The sequence below is a fragment of the Heptranchias perlo genome, chromosome 28, assembly GCF_035084215.1.
Source record: "Heptranchias perlo isolate sHepPer1 chromosome 28, sHepPer1.hap1, whole genome shotgun sequence".
NCBI classification, from domain to species: Eukaryota; Metazoa; Chordata; class Chondrichthyes; order Hexanchiformes; family Hexanchidae; genus Heptranchias; species Heptranchias perlo.
The window spans coordinates 35,683,859-35,702,483 of record NC_090352.1 but is presented as its reverse complement, the minus strand read 5'-3'; the positions used below and the strand labels follow the sequence as shown (position 1 = coordinate 35,702,483).

At 44.4% G+C, this 18,625-nt stretch overlaps 1 protein-coding gene across 1 annotated transcript; it reads right to left on the bottom strand.

The window, feature by feature from the left end:
• Positions 1–1,050: 1,050 nt before the first annotated feature.
• Positions 1,051–16,476, bottom strand: smg8 (SMG8 nonsense mediated mRNA decay factor). Its single transcript, XM_068008474.1, has 4 exons — positions 14,937–16,476; positions 10,927–11,072; positions 7,200–8,084; positions 1,051–2,721 (listed from the first exon to the last, which is right to left on the bottom strand). The coding sequence occupies exons 1-4, from the start codon at positions 16,453–16,455 to the stop codon at positions 2,524–2,526; spliced, it is 2,748 nt and encodes a 915-aa protein (XP_067864575.1). The 5' UTR covers positions 16,456–16,476; the 3' UTR covers positions 1,051–2,523.
• Positions 16,477–18,625: the final 2,149 nt, after the last annotated feature.

The following is an 18,625-nucleotide window of genomic DNA, read 5'->3' as shown; positions in this document are numbered from 1 at the left end:
GGAGGGGCTCAGCAGCATATGAGCTCTACCAGTTTCAGCTGGAGCAAGAACAGGAAAGAAGTTAGCCAAGAGGCATTGTACTTGTAGATTTTTGCAACAGTATTTTAATTTTGGATTTGTAAAGTGAGAATTGATAACGTTGCCATCAGGTGCAATTTACATCCATCGGGAGGTTGTGTTAACATCATATCTTCAACACCAACACTAAGAACACCGCATACATCAGGTGAATTTCTCAAACTGGGCTCCACACCTCCCTCTACCTCCCCTCCACCACCACCAACCTCCCTCCACACAATAGCTTCCAGATTCAGACCTTCCCTCTTGGCCACAAAAGCAAATTACCAGACCAAGCTCTCCACCATAAATCGAGGGTAAAACTCATTCCAGGGCACGAGACAGCAAAGGTCCTTCAAAAAAGAGGTAAACTTCGTCACAAAACATAGCTGGCTGACAACGGTCAGACAGCCCCAACACTCCACACTTCTTGGGGACGTGAATGGAGTGTCACATTTGCAACACCACCAAGTTGGCCATTCTTTCACCATTTCTGGCGCTGGTCCCTCAGGGCAGGGCTCGTTAAATTAGGGTCACTTTTTCTACAACTGACTTGCATCCATTGGCCAGGAGAAGACCATCACTGCAACTCCTGACAGCCAGTAGTGAAAACAAATTAGCATCACCCGTTCCTGCGCACTTGGTAGTGACTGATACAAATTCCTAAACGTTTCCCATCTGACTGAGGTGCCAATTGATTTCACAAATCAAAATTCCCGGTTCAAACATTTGAATCATCATTGTGCAGCTATTACTCGTATTGGTGTCAGACCTCTATCAGCATGCTGTTGGACCAGGTAAGCATCAACCCGAGGAACTCTTTGCCCCGAGATACTGGAGATTTCACTCAACTGTTCATGCAAGAGAGGGAGTTATATTTTAGGAACATTAAAAAAAGTGAAAGAAATAAACAACATATAATAAAAAAAATTGCATTGAGTCACCTACTGGGATTAAACCCTCCCCCCACCCCCCCCCCCAGCCCTCATTCCCCTCTCCCCACTTTATCCCTTCCTTTCTGAAACTGCTGCCATGTGCTGGGATACTGTTCAACAGGCAGCAGTAGCTCTCTGGTCCCTCACTCAAGTAGCCACTCTTCATGTGTTAGCCCAGACAGCGAGGCTTTATGCCCGATTGGGGAGCACCACAACCGAGCCCAATCCTGCTCTCAATGTCCCTTTCCAGCAGCAGTTGCCTGACATTGATCAGGAACAGGAACGCTGGTGGATTCCCCCCCTCACTCCTAGCTCAGGAGGGAGAGGCTGATTGTTGGCTGAAATCGGCCAACTCAGCATCGACCAGGGATTGAAACTGGGACCTCTTGGTCTGTACAACTTAGCACTACACTGGGCAGCACCTTCACCCACAAGGCCATCAAGAGAGCTTAATCACTTTAATTTATGAAAAATAAAGAACTCTCAATACTTAGACTCACCCAACAATAACTGAAAGCGAAGATACCCCTAATCCCCGGGGCGTTTTGAAGGCAAACACGATATGTTTGCCACTGGACTATTTAACAGCTACCATAGTGTAAATGTTTAAACACAATTTACTAATCTGAACCAATATGTGCAAGGACACAGATCGAACACCAATGTAAAAACATAACACCAGTTAGCACTTTCCTACCCAGCACTATTTGCCCAGTTAGGGGTTCACCAGACCAGACTGCAGGGGCTATCAGCTGACAAAACTGCGTTTAGTCATTAACAGCACCATGACAGACTTGGAGGATACCAGACAAAAATTAAAGTGTTCACTGCTATCCAAACCCAGTTTTACGTAAAGGCTAATGAGAGAGATTAAAGAACGATGGGAAGCTGTTACTGGAGGTTGCAGTGCAGTTGAGGGTTTGGATGAGGTTATGAACAGCAGTATGTAGTCATTAGAACCTCCCAACCAAAACCATGGGCCTTCGTTTAATTACTGAGCTTTCCCTTTTGAGTTTGCTTCTGACATTACTGATACCAATGACTGCATCATCTACTACTGACTGCCACGATGGGCTCGGAGTGTTGCCATATGGCTTCACATCATATGACAGGACGAAGGCACTTTACTGGAAAACAAAATGTGGATTTTCCCTTATGCAACCAAAGGCAACGTTCGACCGAAATAGAGTGCATCACATTTTACCAGGATGTTCACGGTCATACAGAGTCACGAATACTATAGTGGGAAGTGCCTACGGTCTTAGGGTCTGTTTTGATTGAAGTCCTTAATCGTTTCGCTCAGAAAATGTATGTATGCTTTTGCTAACTGATTCTGCAGACACTCCTGGCCTGTTAGGGCGAGGAAAAGATTCACATCACCGAGGAGAACTTTCTGTTCAACCCTAACCGTTGGTTTGGGTCAGTGCGACGTCCGATCCATCCCATCTCTCTGGCTGTAAAGATGGAGATGAGGGGAAAGAAGGAGGAGTTTTTTTTCTTTTACGAGCATTGCGTAGTTACTAAAGCACCATCACTGTGGGACAGCCTTAAGGATCCCCCGTTGCACCCGGTAACTCATCAGCGGTTGGTTTTCTTTTGGGGGGAAGCAGGGCCCACGGTCCGTAACGTAGGCATAGGGGAAGCGGAGCACCCAGAGTCCATCCGGTGGCACAGGTATTTCCTGCTTCTCAGGGTAAAATACAGGGCACGGTGGAGGTCCGGGCTGAACCTGCAAGGTAAAGGGAAATTCAATCTTACAGGAAAAAAACCTAAATTCTTACACGAGCAAATTAAAAAATTACCACATTGCAAATATTTCATGGAATGGGGATTCTCTAAGCCTACTGCAACAATGAACATAAGGTGCCAGCCATGACTCAGTGGTAGCACTCTCTCCTCTAAGTCAGAAGGTCACGGGTTCAAGTCCCACTCCAGAGACTTGAGCACATAATCTAGGCTGACACTCCCAGTGCAATACTGAGGGAGTGCTGCACTGTCGGAAGTGCGGTCTTTCAGATGAAATGTTGAACCGAGGCCCCATCTGCCCTCTCACTTGGGCGTAAAAGATTCATACAGCACAAAAGGAAGCCATTCGGCCCATCATGCCTATCCCAAAGAACAAACCAATTAGTCCCATCCTCCTGCTCATTCCCCATAGCCCTGCAAATTTTTCCTTTTCAAGTACATATCCAATTCCCTTTTGAAAGTTACTATTGAATCTGCTTCTGCTTTCAGGCGGTGTGTTCCAGGTCTTGATGAGGGAGTCTTACCTTTCCAAATAAAATTTCAACCACATTCCACAGGATATGGCCTTCCCCCAACCTCATCTTTCTTCATCCAAGTTCACTGAACGCCACCACCCCTCGTCCATCACAAAAAGTTTGGTTCAATTCATGAATATTTCTACACAGACACCACCAACAGTGCACTTTGTCTAAGCCTCCTCTCCCCCTCCTAGTTTTCCCTCCCACATCATCATTATGACCAGCAAAACTCATCCTTCAGCCAATTTGTGCACAGGAAGGTCCCATAAGCAGCAATGAGATAAATGACCAGATAATCTGTTTTAGTGATACTGGTTGAGGGATAAATATCAGCCACGAAATCAGAAGAACACTAGTCTTCTTCGAATAGTGCTGTGTCTTCCTTTAAGTCCACCCGAGGGGACAGAGGGGGCCTCGGTTTAACCTCTCATCCGAAAGATGGCATCTCCGACAGTGCAGCACTCCCTCAATAATGCACTAAAGTGTCAGCCTGGATTATGGGCTCAAGTGTCAGGAATGGGGCTTGAATCCACGGCCTTTTGTCTCAGGAGGCGAGAGTGCTACAAACTGAGTCACAGCTGACACCTTGACTCAGTGGTAGCACTCTCCCCTCTCAAGCAGGGGAGAATAAGCATAGAATTGATGTTCTAAAATACTAAATTCTAAAGAGATGGCAATTCTAAGCAAGCCTGATGTTCACAATAAAAGACTAAGAAAGTAAATGAACAAAGGAAGGAACTGCTTACCTATCAATGGGAAACTGTCTAATTCAAGTAAGGTTTATCTACTGATAGGATTATTTCTGAAATAAACATGTTGCAACAACTTCACAATCGTTAATCCCCTTGGGCAGATGCTAAGAACCAAGGATTTCATGATATACACAGCTCTATTTTTCATAGGATTGTTAGAATATTATGTCATCACAATTTTTGGTCACGCTTTTGTGTTAACATTTACCATTGCAAATTGCTATGCCAACATTTCCCATTTAATTTTGCTACGTCAACTGTCACAATGCAGCTGCAGGCTCGGGCCACTAGGCAGCTCTGCAGAGTGACTTCTGAAGCTTCTCTACCAATTCACCATCTGTATTTAAAAGAAAATTATATTCATCAGCTTATCGTGGGCAATTTAATAGTGCTATAAATATTGCACTTAAGCCAATACTCTTTAATGTTACGCCAACGCATTTCTTGTGTGACGCTCTAAACTCATCACCTCAAATTGTCCCCATTGTTACCAGTAGTCGACATGTTACCACAACTACTTCACTCTTGTATTATGTCGCTCAAACTTCTCTCTCCAGACACAATGCCGGTTTGGAAGGGTGATCCTATACCTCTCCTGCTTTCACAGCTCAAATGGACATAACATGCAAATTTCACAAACTCAATATGGTGCTTTTCTGAAACTCAAGCAACTGAAGTCTGCCTCTAATGACGACAATTGTTGCAATTTGTTATTTTCTCGATTGCAAGCAATATAAAAAAAAAGGACATGATGGACAGTCAGTGTCTGCACTGATGGCTGGTCTTAACCCAAGAACTGAAACTAGTGCTGAGGGAGAGGATTTAAACTAATTTGGCAGGTGGATGGGCACCAGGATGTAGCATTAGAAAGGAGAAAGGATTGGGAGAGTCAGATAGCACTAGAGTAAGAAATAGTACAGTATTAGGTGGGATCAGGCTAAAAGAGAATACGAGAAGGTCTAAGACAGGTTTAGAGTGCATGTGTGTAAATGCACGAAGCATGGTAAATATGGTTGGTGAGCTGCAGGTGCAAATAGCCACATGGGAATAGGATGTAGTGGCGATAATGGAGTGCTGGCTCAAAAAAGGGCAGGATAGGGTACTGAATATTCCTGGATACAAGGTGTTCAGGAAAGATAGGGAAGGAAAAAAAGGATGGGGTAGCAGTATTGATTAAGGAGAATATTGCAGTGCTGGAGAAAGAGGGGTCAAGGGCAGAATCTATTTGGTTAGAGTTAAGAAACAATAGAGGTGCCATTACACTACTGGGTGTATTCTATAGGCCACCAATTAGTGGAAAGGATATAGAGGAGCAAATTTGCAGGGAAATTACAGAGAGGTCAAAGAACTATAGAGTAATGATAATGGGGGACTTCAACTATCCTAATATAGACTGGGATAGTAATAGTGTAAAGGGCAAAGAGGGAGAGGAATTCCTGAAGTATGTTCAGGAGAACATTCTTGATCAGTATGTTTCCAGCCCAACAAGGAAGGAGGCATTGCTGGATCTGGTTCTGGGGGATGAGATGGGTCAAGTGGAGCAAGTGTCAGTGAGGGAACATTTAGGGAGCAATGATCATAGTGTCATAATGTTTAGATTAATTATGGAAAAGGACAAGGAGCAATCTAGAGCAAAAATACTTAATTGGAGGAGGGCCAATTTCAGTGCGTTGAGAACGGATCTGCCCAGGTAAATTGGAATCAAAGATTGGCAGGCAAAACTGTAATTGAACAATGGGCAGTCTTTAAAAAAGGAGACGGTTCGGTAGAGACAGTCCAGGTACATTCCCACGAGGGGGAAGGTAGGGCAACTAAAGCCAGAGTTCCCTGGATGACGAAGTGAAAAAGGAAATAAGAGGAGCAAAGAGAGAGTATGAGAATAGATTTGTGGCTAACATAAAAGGCAATCGAAAAGTCTTCAATAAGCATATAAATAGTAAATGGGTAGTAAGAGGAGGGGTGGGGCCGATTAGGGACCAAAAAGGAGATCTATGCATGGAGGGGCATGGTTAAGGTACTAAATGAGTACTTTTTACCAAGGAAGATGCTGCCAAAGTCACAGTAAAAGAGGAGGTAGTTGAGATCCTTTGCAGATGACACTAAACTTGAGAGTGTAATAAACAGTGAGGAGGGATAGAGACAGACTTCAAGAAGACAGACAGGCTGGTGGAATGGGTGGACACATGGCAGATGAAATTTAATGCAGAGAAGTGTGAAATGATACATTTTGGCAGGGAGAACGAGGAGAGGCAATATAAACTAAATAGTACAATTCTAAAGGGGGTGCAGGAACAGAGAGACCTTAAATCTTTGAAATTGGCAGGACAGGTTGAGAAAGTGGTTAAAAAAAGCATATGGAATCCTGGGCTTTATAAATAGAGGCATAGAGTACAAAAGCAAGGAAGTTATGTTGAACCTTTATAAAACACTGGTTCGGCCACAACTGGAGCATTGTTTCCAATTCTGGGCACCACACTTTAGGAAGGATATGAAGGCCTTAGAAAGGGTGCAGAAAAGATTTACTAGAATGGTTCCAGGGATTTCAGTTACGTGGAAAGACTGGAGAAGCTGGGGTTGTTCTCCTTAGAGCAGAGAAGGTTGAGAGGAGATTTGATAGAGGTGTTCAAAATCATGAAGAGTTTAGATAAAGTAAATAAAGAAAAACTGTTCCCATTTGCAGAAGGGTCAAGAACCAGTGGATACAGATATAACATGACTTGCAAAAAAACTAAAGGCGACATAAGGATAAACCCTTTTACGCAACGAGTAGTTATGATCTGGAATGCGCTGCCTGAAAGGGTGGCGGAAGCAGATACAATCGTGGCTTTCAAAAAGGAATTGAATAAATCCAATGGGAAAAATTTGCAGGGCTGCAGGGGAATGGGACTAACTGGATTGCTCTTGCAAAGAGCCAACACAGGCTTGATGGGCCGAATGGCCTCCTTCTGTGCTGTAACCATTCTATGAATGAAACTGAAACAAGTGTGTGTTATAAACATATCAGGAAGTAACGTAGGGCTTTAACATAACAGTTATAAACAGCTCAAGTTTCACTTTCACGATTTATGAGGTCATTCGAAGCCGGTCAATTGAATTTCCACTTTGAAATCACTCTTCCACTTTTATTACTCTCTGGGGATTATAGATAGGTTGCAGGAAACAGATAAACATTTTTGGAGTTGGAACCTTACCTGCGGTGTGAGTATGATCTGTAACGGGGCATCAGGAACCACAATAAACAGCCTTGTGAGCTGGGCATAGTGTGGCTTAAGTCCTCGGCCCTGGGACGGAGACAGGATGTACAGGGGCATGTCTGAGGAGAGGGCTTTGATGGCGGACTCTTTTGGCCCACTCCCCATTACCTTCATGATTTTTTCTGGCCCTGAGCACATAAATCTACGACCTCGCGAATCCTCGTACTCAAAGCCAACAAACGCCCGAGCGATGTCGTCCCTCCGCCTGCCTCTGCCAATCACTGTGCTGGCCCGTTTGGCCGGTACAGACTTGTTGGGGGCCGGCCAGGAATTACTGTCCATGTCCACTTCGTCCTCGGATCTGGTCTTGATGACTATGTCCCAAGGCATCAGGTAGTTAGTCCCCGGTATGAAGCCGCTCTGGTCCAGGCCCCGGTGAAAGTTGTATGCTTTGGAAGGGCCCAGTTTGACGAAGGACCAACTGGAAAATTTAGGCAAAAGTCCCTTTGGACAGCTGGAATTTAGCATGCCGGGTAGATATTCCACCGTTGACACCTGCCGATCCACAACACTGGGCCTCTTATCCTGTTTAGCTTCCCCTCCTTGGCCGTGGGCTTCAGGATTATCCCCCCCTGCATGGGGATCGGGGGGAAACGCACCCAGGCTGTCCGTGGACTGACCGAGACTGAGTGCCAAACTGAGACTGGTGCTCTCCCCCTGGGTCTGAGCCTCTTTTTCTTTCATTTTCTCTCCTTCGCCCTCTTGCGGGGGGAGTGATGACACAGTGGAATCGTTCTTGGCTGGAGCTGGGTCGGGAGTGCTAGGTTGGAAGACAGGAAAATAAAAGTGCTCGAGCTTCCCGCAGCATTTCTCTTCTTGAAGCTGCAAAGATATTTTAAACAGAAAGTCAGACAATCCATAGGAACATACGAACATTCAGCCCCTCAAGCCCGCTCCACCATTTGATAAGATCATGGCTGATCTGTGATCTAACTCCATATACCTGCCTTTGGCCCATATCCCTTAATCTCAGATTTAAAATTAGCAATTGAGCTAGCATCAATTGCCGTTTGCGGAAAAGAGTTCCAAACTTCTACCACCCTTTGTGTGTAGAAGTGTTTTCTATTCTCACTCCTGAAAGGTTTGGCTCTAATTTTTAGACTGTGCCCCCTACTGCTAGAATCCCCAACCAGCAGAAATAGTTTCTCTCTATCCACCCTATCGGTTCCCCTTAATATCTTTTAAACTTCGATCAGATCACCCCTTAACCTTCGAAACTCCAGAGAATACAACCCCAATTTGTGTAATCTCTCCTCGTAACTTAACTCTTGAAGTCCGGGTATCATTCTAGTAAACCTACGCTGCACTTCCTCCAAGGCCAATATGTCCTTCCGAAGGTGCGGTGCCCAGAACTGCTCACTACTCCAGGTGCGGTCAAACCAGGGTTTTGTATAGCTGCAGTTTACAATTTACAATTTTCCCACACCTAGTATTCGAGTACATTCTGCAACACTTAGATCCAAAACTCTGCTGCCGGTATCCTCTTCTTGATTCTCCTGGCTGAAGAGTCTAGAACTAGGGGGCATAGTTGCAGGATAAGGGATCAGCCATTTAGGACTGAGACGAGGAGAAATTTCTTCAATCAGAGGGTTGTGAATCTTTGGAATTCTCTTCCCCAGAGGACTGTGGCTGCTCAGTCGTTGAGTATATTCAAGGCTGAGATAGATAGATTTTTGGACTCTAGGGGAAATCAAGAGATATGAGGATAGGGCAGGAAAGTGAAGTTGAGGTCAAAGATCAGCCATCTTATTGAATGGTGGAGCAGGTTCGAGGGGCCGTATGGCTTACTCCTGCTCCTATTTCTTATCTTATGTTCTAACTCGCACCAAGTCCTGTTCACCCCTGTGCTTGCTGACCTACAATGGCTCCCGATCTGGCAACGCCTCAGTTTTAAAATTCTCATTCTTGTTTTCAAATCCCTCCATGGCCTCGCCCCTCCCGATATCTGTAACCTCCTCCAGCCCTACAACCCTCCGAGATCTCTGCGCTCCTCCAATTCTGGCCTCTTGTGCATCGCTGATTTTTATCGCTCCACCATTGGCGGCCGTGCTTTCAGCTGCCTAGGCCCTAAGCTCTGGAATTCCCTCCCTAAACCTCTCCGCCACTCTCTCCCCTTTAAGACTCTCCTTAAAACCTACCTCTTTTGCTTTTCTTCACCTATCCAAATATCTCATGTGCCTCAGTGTCAAATTTTGTTTCATAACATTCCTGTGAAGCACCTTGGGATGTTTTACTACGTTAAAGGTGCTTTACAAATGCAAGTTATTGTTGATATTCCTCTACGTTATTATTCAAAGATCGCACAGTGTAGATTCACCAGGATGATGCCAGAGATGTGAAACTCTAGTTATGAGACTTGAGATACTGGAGCAGAGAAGGCTAAAAAGGTTTAATAGAGATTTTGAAAAATAATGTTCTCCTTTCCGGAAAGCAATCAGACATATTTCCAAAGTGAAGAATGTTATCTAAATGTAAGTTGACTTTTTTGTGTAGTTAAAAGTTCTTTACAACTTATACGTGATAAGCTTTCAGGCAAAAATCTTGCATTTATATAGCACCTTATTATACCTCTCAGAAATGTCCCAAAGTGCTTCATGTAGAATTACTCACATTGTGCAAGTTACTGTTGTTATGTGAATGAATATGACAACCATTCTGCAGACGGTCAGCAATGAAATGAACGGTCAGTTAATCTGTTTTTGGTGGTGTTGATTGAGAGATAAATGATGGTCAAGACACTGGGAGAACTCCTTTGTTCTTCTTTGAAGATTACCACAAGATCTTTAACCTGAACCACTGAAACAGGCAGACGGGACCTTGGCATAGCATCTCTTCTGAACGACGGCACCTCTGGCAGTGCCGCACTCCCTCAGTACTGCACTGAAGTGTCAGTCTGGAATATCTGCTCAAGTTCTGGAGTGGTGTCCGAACCCACATCCTTTTGCCTCAGAGGTAAGAATGTGATCAACTGAGCCAAACTGACATTATGGGTTTGGGTGTCAGCCTTGGCTTAATGGTAGTGCACATGCCTGAGTCTGGTCATGATCTTATTGTTGTTTGTGGGACCTTGCTGTGCATAGATTGGCTGCCAAATTTCTTACATTACAATAGTGATAAAACTTCAAAAGTATCTCATTGGCTGTAAAGCGCTATATAAATTTTTATTTTTCTGAGCCCATTCTATGAAAAATTAATACCCGGCCTGACTCCTAGGTCAAAAGAGCAGACCCACTTCTAGGCATCTACCCCCATCACCAGCCACCAGAGTCTCTCCCCATTTATGTCTATCACTACAACAGGAAAGAAAGTGGTGCAAATAAATGGAGAAAGTAGTCTCACTAGCACAGTAATCTGTAATGTACCCATAATGAATCTGTTATCAATAATCTGTATTGAGTATAATGCAATGAGACACCCCAGAGTGTCATGAACTGTAATTATGTACAATGTGTTCATTGAACTGTACTTGATGTAACCTGCAAATTGTATAATCTGTATTGTGTACATTTGGAATGTGATATGACAACTGTATTGTATGTTTCGCTACAAATTTTACGAATAAAGTATATTTTATGAAAAAAAAGTAATCGCAAAAGATATTTGCCCACTTGTCCATATTTAATGCCCTAGGTCTACCTGTAACATGTAGCAATGCCCGCCGTACCTGATAGAAATCGTAATTGCCCGACTTGATGTCGAAGGGATCGTCGCGGGGGGCTTGCCTGCGACCGCAGTTGCAGGAACTGGTGGAGCGAGCGCGGCTGTTGTGATACAGCACGGGTGGATTCCTGTCAGGCTCTGGTTTTTCCCCTGCAAGAAACAAAGGCAAACACACACACACACAAAAAAAAAAGTGTATTCAAGTGCCATTAGATATTTCATTATTGTTGCACTTTCCTCCATGGGCAATAGGGGAGAAGGAGACTTGCATCCAGCCTCGGTTAATGACGACGCTTTGCTTGCACTTATATTGCACCACATCATGTCGAAACGTCTCAAGCGCTTTAATGGCAATTAATTACCCTTGAGGTGCAACGACTGTAATGTAGGCAAATGCTATTGAGAAGTTATGTTAAACTTATATGGTACCTTGGTTAAACCACACTTAAGGAGTACTGTACAGTTCTGTTCTCCATTGTATAAAAAGGATATACAGACACTGGAGAAGGAGCAAATTATTTTTACAAGGTTGATACCAGAACTGAGAGGTTACAGCTTTCAGGAAAAATTGAACAGGCTGGAGCTCGTTTCTCTAGAAAAGAGGCTGAGGAGTGACCTGATTATCTTTAAGATTATGAGAGGGTTTGATAGGGTAGACAGAGGTGTTTCCATTTGTTGGGGCTGAGGAGGTGGGGTGCAAAACTAGGAGCCTTAAATGCAAGATAGTCACTAATAAATCTAATAGGGAATTCAGGAAAAACTTCTTTACCCAGAGAGTGGTGAGAATGTAGAACTCACTATCACAGAGAGTAGTTGACATGAATAACATAAATGCGTTTAAGGGGAAGCTAGATAACACATGAGGGAGAAAGGAATAGAAGGTTATTCTGATCTGAAGACGGATGGGAGGACTTGTGTGGAGCATAAACACCAGTGCGGACCAGATGGCCTGTTTCTGTTCTGTACATTCTATGTAATGTAAATTCCATTTTGTCAGCAACATCCCACAAACTGTAATGAAATGGATGACTGGTAATCTGTTTTTTTTTGGTAATATTGGTTGAGTGAGGGATGTTGACCAGGACTGGACTAAACCCCCTGCTCTTCTTTAAATAGTGCCATGGAATCCTTAATGCTCCCCTGAACCACTGGGCACAGAAAATTGGGGTTTTGGTTCAACACCTCATCCAAAAGAAAGGAACCCCCCAACACGTTCTGCACCGGGCCACCAGCCTAGAACGTTGGTTCATCATCGGTCCCTGTTGAGTGAGAGGATTTCTCCTGGTCTCTCACCAAGAGCAAAAAAAATATAGAGAGAGGGAATAAAACAAATTGTCAGCAGAGAATATCACTGTTCTGATGAGAGGTCATCAACCTGAAACTTTAACTCTGTTTCTGGCACCACAGATGCTGCCTGACCTGCTGAGTGTTTCCAGCAATTTCTCTTTTGATTTCAGATTTCCAGCATCTGCAGTATTTTGCTTTTGCACCACCGTGCGATCTGTTTGCAGAATAACACTGGCAAATATATTTGAAATCAGCCAATAAGCTTCTTCGACAGCACCTCCCAAACCTGCGACCTCTACCACCTAGAAGGACAAGGGCAGCAGGCACATGGGAACAACACCACCTGCACGTTCCCCTCCAAGTCACACATCATCCCGACTTGGAAATATATCGCCGTCCCTTCATCGTCGCTGGGTCAAAATCCTGGAACTCCCTCCCTAACAACACTGTGGGAGAACCTTCACCATATGGACAGCAGCGGTTCAAGAAGGCGGCTCACCACCACCTTCTCAAGGGCAATTAGGGATGGGCAATAAATGCTGGCCTTGAATTTTAAAAAAAAAGGTGGTGCATGCGAGTGGTCCAGAGTGACTATCCCTCTGTTCTCGAGGGGATTGCCCACAGTCCTTACTCAGCATCTTCCCATGACTAAGAATAGCAACTCACTTATACAGAGAATCACTGACTTGACTCTGTGATGCAAGATGTTGGCACTGCGACACGATGCTCCACCCTCCCACGTCCCACATAAAGCTCATTAAAAACATTCATGGGAAATACCTGGTGTAAAAGACGCTGGTGAGAGGTTCTGAGCCTTCCCCTTTGTGGGATGGGTGTTCTCCTGGATTTCAGCCACCCTAGGTCCTACTTTTTCCTGCCCATTTGATTTAGCTCTGGTGCTTCTTCTAATTTCTGTACTGTTCATTCGTCTTCATTATCAATCCCTATGCTCGGTCTTCTGTAGCTCAGATTTAATGACTAGATGACCCTTCAGCATCTGCTCTCCCAGTCAACCGGGGGTCCACAAGACTTCCACGATTCTGGAAATTGGTCTCCCTTGTATGGATGATGAGATATCAACACCTTCTACTCTATAATTAATGTTAATAATAATGCAGACGTGATTCGGGTGACTCCTGGCACCATATAAATGTTAACAACATTAGGAATGCTATGTTTATCTGCTTAAATATATATTGTATGTTACCATTGCAATTTTTTGTGTGCTGTCAAGCCTGCATTTATGCCCATCCCTAACTGTTCTGGCTTACTAGGCCATTTCAGAGCAGTTAACATCCAACCACATAGTGTGGGATTGGAATCACGTACAGGTTGAACCAGGGTTGGGGGCAGGTTCCTTTCCCTGAAGGATGTTAGTGAACCAGTTGGGTTTTTATGACAAAATGGTAGCTTTTATGGTAATTTTTCTTTTCCTGGTGCCGGCCTACAAATAACCAGTTATTGAATTCAATCTTAGAGATTGCAATGAAATTTTAACTCACTGCTAGTCCAGCGCCAGAACAGCAACTTGCATTTATACAGCGTCTTTAACGTAGTAAAACATCCAGAGGTGCTTCACAAGAGCGTTATCAAACAAAATTTAACACCAAGCCAGATAAGGAAGTATTGGGACAGGTAATGAAAAGCTTGGTCAAAGAGGTAGGTTTTAAGGAGCGTCTTAAAAGAGGAGAGAGGTGTAGAGAGGCAGAGAGCTTTAGGGAGGGAATTAGGACCGAGGCAGCTGAAGGCACGGCGCCAACGGTGGAGTGAAGAAAATTGGGGAAGCTCAAGAGGCCAGAATTGGAGGAGCGCAGAGATTTCGGAGGGTTGGAGGAGGTTGCATAGCTCGGGAGGGGCAAGGCCATGGAGGGATTTGAAAACAAGGATGAGAATTTGAAAAGCAAGGCTTCCAAACCCTTATGGTGTTACACTGCAGAAATAGTAAAATAAAAACTTTAGTACATGTATCTCTTTGAGCCTCCCTATTTCAAAAATTTATTAAATTTCATTAAACATATTGGGCTTAACATGCCACAATCAACAATGCACGGAGGTAGTAGGAAAGAGACAGATAATAAGATTGTGGGTTCCAGAAATGATGTGATCAAACAAGGGGCTATAGGTGAGAATGAAAACTTAGAACTAGAAAAAGGAACTAGGGATGGGGGTAGAATATATAAAGAAAGAAAAATGAGAAGAAAAAAACGAAAGGAAACAAATTAACAGCTTCACGTACTGGGGAGGGGGAGGGAGGGAAGTCAGTCCCATCAGCACACTTTACCAAGATCCTTGTGACAACCTTGCATTCCCAAAATTCCCCTTCCCCTCCTGGCCTGAAGGTTAGGACCCCTGACAAGATATAGATCCATGGTTAACATGTCCATAGTCTATTCTTCATTTATAAGCCTGCAGAGTATTAGTAGGCATTTGACCATAGGGTCATTACCAAAGCAGACACCAATGCCAACCTCAATAAAAATCCAGAGTCACGGTTTCCTGCTGCAGTGCAAACCTTCTGAATGTATTTTTCTTTGGTTATAATAAAATAATCTGATAAATTTGTAGAACTAAATCTCAAATACTCCTGTCAGTATAAATATTGCAGAGTTGTGTCGGGCTCTCTACCACTTTGCTACTAGGTAGGGTGTTTGTATTCATGTAAACTAACTCGATTCTCTAGCCTTTTCCCTCCCCCTGCCATGATGAAGCCCTCTCCTTATGGCTCACCTGGCTTGGGCAGTAGATGGAATTTGTGAACACAGTGTTGATCCGTTAAACTCCTCTCTTCGCACAACTGATGCCCGTTACTCCAGAACTTATAGCAGTCCTCATGCAGCTGCATGGCATACTTCTGGAAGGCTGGTCCGCGCGCATGCTGACTGTAGACGCGTAGGGCCTGTGCCAACTGGTTCTTATGGACAGTCGTGGTGTAATGGTGCGGCAGATTGGACTGGTAGGCACTGTGAGCCAGCGGCAGAGCCTTTTGGCAGCGGTTTTCTGAAAACTTATTATCCGCATCCAAAAACCCTTCAAGCCCTTTCAGCTGTCCCTGTATCTTGGACGAAAGATCTCCAGAAAGAAATCCAAGGTCTTCATCCTTCCCGCTTATCATCACGTCATAGAGTTTTGAGGCCACAGCCAGCCAATTTTTATAGGCAGGAAGTTCAAAGTGTGACGGCTGTGGGTTCCTCCCTACACTATCCTCGAATCCCTTTTTGGTCAGAACCAGCTCCACGTGTTGCCACAGAAACTCCTTCAAGGTGCAGTCCACCAGCTGGCCGCTGGAGCTGTTGAGACTGCTTTCCAGTATGAAGGACGGCTGGCGGACATGCCTTATCATCTGATAACGCCGTGACCCAGAAACTGGGAGGGATTCATGCTCCCTGATGGCACAGGTATTTTTCAGCTGCCCTATCAGCATACTGATTGGGTCGTCCCCCTGCCCAGCCACCACGTAAACAAATGCCTGGTTGGCAGGGACGGTAAACAAACAATTAATGCTCTGGTTGGTCAGCACTCTGCTCTTCCTGAAAATCCTATAGATCTGATCCTCCAAGGCATGTTGGAGCCTCCTTTTAGGAGAGTGCTTCTTGGGTTTATCCAAATTGGAGGGGTCTAGACACTTAGGCTCGACCTTCAACGCCCCATTGAGCTGGAAAATGAAGAGGAGTCTAGGAGGGCAGGGTCTACAGTTCAATCGCCATTCCTTCCCTACCGGGCAATCCTTAATCGCGTTCTTTAGGTAGGGGAGGACCTTTTGCCTGAGGCTGTCCAGGGCTCGAAAGAGACGGTCGTAAGTGATGTCGAAGGAGCAGGTGGGATGGACCAGCAGGAGGATGTGGGAAACGGAGAAGAGGTAGAGCAGATGGATGCAGTGGAGCTTCTCCTCCCCCTTCCAGAACTCGTGGGCTTCGGCGTGGGAAACGTCGTCAGCCAAGGCCCTGCAGGCCTGGAGCAGCTGGTGGTTGTCGCAGACGGCGGTGAGGAGCAGGTAGAGGACTTTGCTGTCCTGGTTGTAGTAGCACTGCAGCAAGTTGTTGTTGCCCTGGTGACGATGGTCGTCGCCAGCCCTCGGATACAAAGGGAAGACCGGCTTGTCGCACAGGGTGTTGACGATGGCGTATTTCTCGGCGCTTAGCTCCGACGTCTTGCCGAATATCCCCACCACGCACATCTCTTCGTCCTTCCAGGCCGCTTCCTCGCCGTCCGTCGCCAACGCAACCCTCAGTGCCCTGGCCGCCGCCATCTTGCTCGCCGTCCGTTCTTCCGTCCTGTCCGGCGGAGGAACTGCTGCGCCCACAATCGTTCCTCGCAAGGAGTCCCGCAGTTCATCTCATCCGGCGGGAAACAAAAAGCGCCATGGTTTGAATTAAAACATTGATCTTTATATTTATTTCATAAATTGAAGAATAAAAGTTGGATCACCCCATCCCTCTCCCATAGTTTTCTTCTTTCTGGAATAATCGTGGTTCCAGGTCTCACACAGTTCAGCACCAAACTACAAAATGCTTTTACCAACTGAAGCATTTTTAAATATATAAAGATGATAGGAGACAGACCTGGCAATGTCAATCATTGGGCGTGAAAATTACTCACAATAACGAGTTTAAAACGTCACTATAGCTGATCACAAGCCTTACTCTTAACATTTCCCCAATGTTAACAGCTCTGTTAAAAGACAACTGTCAAAAATAAAATTTATGGAGATATGATTTCCCTGTACATTGCAGGAGGATACCTTCTCCCACCCAAAAAAATTAATTGAAAATAATATCCACTTAGTCCCATTCCCCAGACCTCTTTAATTTTAAAATATTTATCCACTTGCTTTTTATGAATATTATGGATTTTGCTTCCAGCATTGTTTCTGGTAGACTAGTCACTGTCCTAATGACCCTCTGCATGGAAACAAATAGCCTAAATTTCCTATTGTATTTTCACTGAATCTTAAATTAACACCCCTTAGTTACCAACTCACTAACCAGTGGAAATAGTTCTTCCCTAGTTAGTTTATTAGAACCCCTCATAATCTTGAGCACTTCTATCAAATCTCATTTTAATGTAATGTTTGATTTAAAAAAGCCCCAGTTTCTCTAGCCTCTACCCCTTAACTAAAGCCTCTCATCCCTGGTAACATCTTAATAAATCTCTTCTGCACCCTGTCCAGGTCCTTAACAGCCTTCTTAAAGAAAGGCACCCAAAAGTGGACACAATATTTTAACTACAACCTAGCCAATGATGTATATAGGTATAGCAATACCACAAATGAAGTAAAACAGAAGGCCTGCAAACTTCAAGTCTACGGTGGTCAATCATAGGTCACATCACCATAGGATGTCATTGCCTCCCATATGACGACACAATGCTAAGGTGACACTTCAGTCAAATGTCACAATTTGACAGAGGCAAGTAGAAAAAAAATAGATTTCTATTTTCAAAACTGGACTTTTGGAGTTTAATATACAGCTTAGAAATGTCCAGACAGCCTGCTAAAAAAAAAACTTGTCCAGTCCACAACCTGATGATCAGTAACTTTCTTTTTGATCGGCACCTCATCGATGAGTGAATGTGGCAAGCAGAGGGCACTTGGCCTCTAGGGAGGAAATGTTGTCGCCTTCCACACATACAAGTGCTGGCCCAGAACAACAATCACAGAAGCCAGAGACTGGGAGACCAAACTGCCTTTTCAGCCATAGCAGAGAGCATAGAAAATTGGAGCAAAACAGGGACATTTTATACCCTCAAAAAAGCAAAACTTTGAGTTGTTTATATCAAAGGATTGATTGTAAGTTGCATAAGTGCCTCCTTAACCAAAATTTCTCACTTAAAAATGATGGAAATTTATCAATCTTGACTAATAAGAGGATTTATTTTATAAATAAATATTTTCATGTGCACTTTTTTAAATTTCAAAATATACTTTATTTCATAGAATTTAAAGGTAGACACAGTTCAAAGTAAATATTACAATTCCAAACCTGTACATTTCAAAGCAAGAACACTACAGATCGTACACAAGCAATCTCATTATTACAATTCACAGTATTTCTTATGACTCATGGAGTACGATACAAGGTGGGGGAGCCTTACACGGTGGCCTTTCTCCATAGGGCCTATGCGTAAGTCACACCTCGCCTTAGTGTGTCCCACAGCATGTACTCCTGGACCTTGTAGTGAACCAGTCGGCAACATTTGGTCATGGACAGCTCCTTCAGCTGGTAGACCAGCATGTTTAGGGCAGACCAAAGAGCCTCCTTCACCGAGTTGATGGTCTTCTAGCCGCAGGTGACATCTGTCTCGGTGTGCGACCTGGGGAACAGTCCATAGAGCACAGCGTCCTGTGTTACTGCACTGTTTGGGATGAATCGGGACAGATACCAATGTATCTCTCTCCACACCCTCTGCGCAAAGGGGCA

Excerpts from the sequence above, each read along its gene's own strand:
- smg8 (XM_068008474.1), bottom strand. The coding sequence starts at position 16,455 with ATGGCGGCGGCCAGGGCACTGAGGGTTGCGTTGGCGACGGACGGCGAG. Across the intron at positions 11,073-14,936 it reads CCATCTACTGCCCAAGCCAG|GGGAAAAACCAGAGCCTGAC; the intron begins GTGAGCCATAAG and ends TGTTTCTTGCAG. Across the intron at positions 2,722-7,199 it reads AGATCATACTCACACCGCAG|GTTCAGCCCGGACCTCCACC; the intron begins GTAAGGTTCCAA and ends TTTACCTTGCAG.